Source organism: Cucurbita moschata, unplaced genomic scaffold (assembly GCF_002738365.1).
Source record: "Cucurbita moschata cultivar Rifu unplaced genomic scaffold, Cmos_1.0 Cmo_Scf00022, whole genome shotgun sequence".
In the NCBI taxonomy this organism is placed as follows: domain Eukaryota; kingdom Viridiplantae; phylum Streptophyta; class Magnoliopsida; order Cucurbitales; family Cucurbitaceae; genus Cucurbita; species Cucurbita moschata.
In genome coordinates this window covers 581775-585655 of record NW_019268538.1, presented here as the reverse complement: position 1 = coordinate 585655, position 3881 = coordinate 581775, and the positions used below count along the sequence as shown (strand labels likewise).

The following is a 3881-nucleotide window of genomic DNA, read 5'->3' as shown; positions in this document are numbered from 1 at the left end:
CCCCCCCCCCCCCCCCCCCCCCAATGTACATACTTATTTCTCCAATTAATATCTGTAATTTGAATCAAGATCTTAAAGGTATATCTAACAATTCTGAAAATTCAGTGAAGAATTCAGACACCCGTGAAGAATCTTGTAAAGGTCTTTTGGTTACCTCAAATTTGAGTGATCATGTTCTGGTAATAACTTAAATCAGTATTTTCTCCTCTTCAAACAACAATTTCCTTTGCCCTCAATTAATTCTTTCAGCCAATCAGTTGTTCATGTGCCAGGATCAATTGTCATCTTAACTAAAGGGGTTATCAGACCATCTTCATCTACAGAACTTCCAGATTCTTCAGTTGCTCCTCATATTGATTCTGATGGGGATTTGGACATTATCTTAAGTAGTGAAGATTTGGAATATCAATTAGCCGAGGTTGAGATTGATGACACAGCAATTGAAGAGTCGAAAGCCTTTGAACTTCTTTTTCCAGATGTAGTTAATGCAGAAGCTCCTGATCACTCTCAACTAGAGGTACCAGAAGTAAATCCTCCTTAAACTTCCATCCAAATTTTCTTCTCTTATTGAGGATTGGAGCTTACAGATGCATGAAATTTCTCGTTTATTACCGCAAGTTAAGGTTTAATTGGGCTTCTTTATACTAATCAGTAATGAAAATAATTTCTTGGAACATTAAAGGGCTGGGGGTTGGTTCTAAGCGTGTTGCCTTAAAGAAATTCATTCAGAATCAGTGTCTTGATTCAATGCTGATTCAGGAGACAGAGCAGATTTTGATCTTCTTTTGATTATGTGGGATGATTTAGTGCTGATTCAGGAGTCAATAATCTGTTTTATATGATATAGGTAGTTTCTATGTTTAATGATCTTTTCTCTATGTTTCTTGAAAAGTTCTTGTATTTTCTTTAATTTCTTGCACGATTCTTTCTTCTTGTAATCTTTAATCTTGTAATTGCCCAAGTTTACTTTTATTTATCCATTTGCCCAAAATGGTCAAGCCTAATTCAGAGTACTTGGGTTACTTATGAGTTGTTAGGCAGTTTGTGGCCTTTAAATAGTTAGCTTTAGGTTCTATTCAGGTACCTTTTGATTGAATAATAATTAAGACTACCTTTGCATTACATTATTATATTTGTTTGAACTGTTCCCTAAGGAAGAAAATTTTCAGAACACATTAAAGGCTTGGAGTGACATGGAAGAAGAGTTTTTTATTGCTTTCAATTTTAATGGCGACTATGATTTTTAGATGTAACAAGAAAAAGTATTATTCCTTACCTTGGATAAGTTTTAAACAAATCAGAGATTCAACGACTCTAATTAATTTGGTGCAACAAGTCTTCAACAGGCCAGAAACATATTTTTATGAAAAAAAAGAATTGGGTCATTAAAAGAAGCTTTCCTACTCCCTTATCTTTTGAAATTCAAGGTCAAGTTCTTTTTTAAGAAGGAAGGAATTGTTGTAGTGTAATTGGTAGTAATTGTGTAATTTTTAGTTTAAGTTAGGGTTAGTGTGTTGTTGATTCCTTTACTTGGATTATCAATTACATTTGAAGTAAAAATACATGTTTGCACCAACATAACAAGTCAACCTGAATTTAATAAAGAAATGAATAGTATCTATAAAGAAAGTTCAACATTCCATATAAAAGAAGGAAAAATATTACTCAACAACGGGACATGTAAAAGAATTACGCACGGAGTAGATGATATCAGATGCAAAAGAATCTTGAACAAGGTTGTCAGCAATCTACCATGAGTTGAACGTTGGATCAAATACAGAACACCTATACCCAAAATACTCGAGCAGTTATAATGGAAGGTTAAAACACGAAGGAAAGTTCCGTGGAAATTAAAAGAGAAAATAACATTAGAAGATGAGAGAAAGGCGGTTAACAACCAAAAAAAGTTAATTGGAGGAGGGGGACTTAACTAATCCATCACAAACAGAAGCCTGAAGTACTGAAACTCTACTGCAACAATCCAGGAAATATATAAAGTACACTAGAAACACAAATATAGATGGGGTGGAAAGAATTTGTGGTTCATCTCATTGGAAACAAATTGTAATGAAAAGGAGCTACAATGAAGTTAAAACTGGAATCATCTCTCTAAACCTCCCAACCTATTATCTATCAATCTGTGCAGCCCCTATAAAGTAAGGAAATTAACCGGCTATGTGTCTTTTAATTTTCAATGGCCTTTGCTACTGTAACCTTCCCGACCATGATTTCATTTTTTGTTCTAGTCACCCCAAAATACATTATTCAATTGGTGCTACTTTGGATGGAAAGAAACAACCTCATCTTCTCCAGATACTAAAAAACCCATTGACCAGCTTTAGGACAGCATTGTTTGCTTATTGTCGTTATGGGCAAAAAAGTCCAAATACTTCTGTAATTACTCTCTTTCCAATATACGGACCAACTGGAGAGTATTCATATAGCTCCTGGTTCCCTTCTACTTTTCAATCTCTTAATGGAGTGCTTGTTTCCTTAAGAAAATAATTTTTTTAAAAAAAAACCTTGAGTACCTGTATGAAGTTGCATCAGTATCTGCCCAAGGGAAATCGAAAGGGGCATAAAGGATCCACATTTAGTTGGATCTTTGTATTCTGCAATCTGCAAGGAAATGGTGGTAGTCCTATCCAACATAACCACCAGGGCTGCAGCAGATGCAATCTGAGCCTGGGCAAGCCAAAGCAGTATGTAATAGGTAAATGAACCTAGCAACACTAAACGAATAAAATAACAAGTAGATACAAAAAAATAAAATGAGAAGGAACCACACTTTCAGCCTAATTACAAGCTGAGTTGATTAAACAAGTACAGGAAACATACTTTCAGAGAAGGATCAAATAGCAGACACGTCATTAAAGTTGCGTCAAATTTCCTACAAGAATATAATTAAGGATGTAGAAGAAATAAGTATGAAATATAAGTAGATAGCAAGAAATGGACAGAGACTATAAATTAATAAACTTCAGCATCGATATTACAACAGAGGACCTACCTTGGCAGCAGCACGTCTCGAGTTGGCAAAAGAAGTGTCCATTGACTGGTGAATGCTTTGGGGTCAACTTGGCAAAGATCCTGTCAACCAAAATTAAGACAACATAAAAACTTTAAGCCCTAAAAAAAACTGGACAATTCCAAGCATGGTTGACATTAATAAAATACTGATGATTTTCTCGCACTCTAAAACTTTGAACTCCAGCAACTGATCTTTTTCTTCTTTTTTAATCAGAAAAAAGATCTTAGAACTCCAAAAGTTTATGTTTCACCAAGTACATATAGCAAAAAAGTGCGGGAAAGTAGAAGAGGATTTAAGAGTATCAGCATAGGTAATGCTGTGGCAGAAATTTGATGACATCTAGCTGGTCTTTTCATAAGAAACGAGAATTGTATTAAAAGAAGAAAAATGGGAGAACAACCTAAGGGCCGGGGGTGGAGGGATCTCCCACCCAGAACAAACAAAAAGAACGCAGTCCAATAGTTAAAGATCGTAGTAGGATTGTAATTACAAAAGAAATTGTTGTAACTATATCTCCAGCTAGAAGCAGTAAGTTGTACATTTCTACAGAAAATAAAAATAAAAAAAACTCAAAAGAATCCTCAATGACATAGGACATCCTTTTGTAATCTATTTCATCAATCAATGAACTAGGTTTTGTTTCCTATAAAAAGAACACTGGTGTCGTTAAAGTTATTCAAAGCATTGAACTAGATTTTCAATGTGGTTCTTTTTTTCTTTTCTTTGGGTAAAAAGCTGAACTTTTATTAGAAAAAAATGGAATTTGTGAATCCACAATCTTTCATGTGATTTCTTGATATTTTACCACCAGCGTCTTTAAAGTTTTTTTTTTTTTTTTTTTTTTTCCCTT

The 3881-nt window shown here is 34.3% G+C and overlaps 1 protein-coding gene across 5 annotated transcripts in view; it reads right to left on the bottom strand.

The window, feature by feature from the left end:
- Positions 1-3881, bottom strand: part of LOC111459349 (HEAT repeat-containing protein 6) — a 31326-nt gene that overhangs the window by 16674 nt on the left and 10771 nt on the right. For all 5 annotated transcript variants that reach the window (XR_002713276.1, XM_023102213.1, XM_023102214.1 and 2 more), the window contains exons 8-11: positions 3011-3090; positions 2839-2890; positions 2532-2685; positions 1698-1785 (exon numbers count right to left, since the gene is read on the bottom strand). Coding sequence is in view for 4 of the 5 variants with exons in the window: in XM_023102213.1 (XP_022957981.1) it covers positions 1698-1785; positions 2532-2685; positions 2839-2890; positions 3011-3090 (374 nt within the window). In the remaining variant the exon portion in view is untranslated. The remainder of the gene's footprint in view (positions 1-1697; positions 1786-2531; positions 2686-2838; positions 2891-3010; positions 3091-3881) is intronic.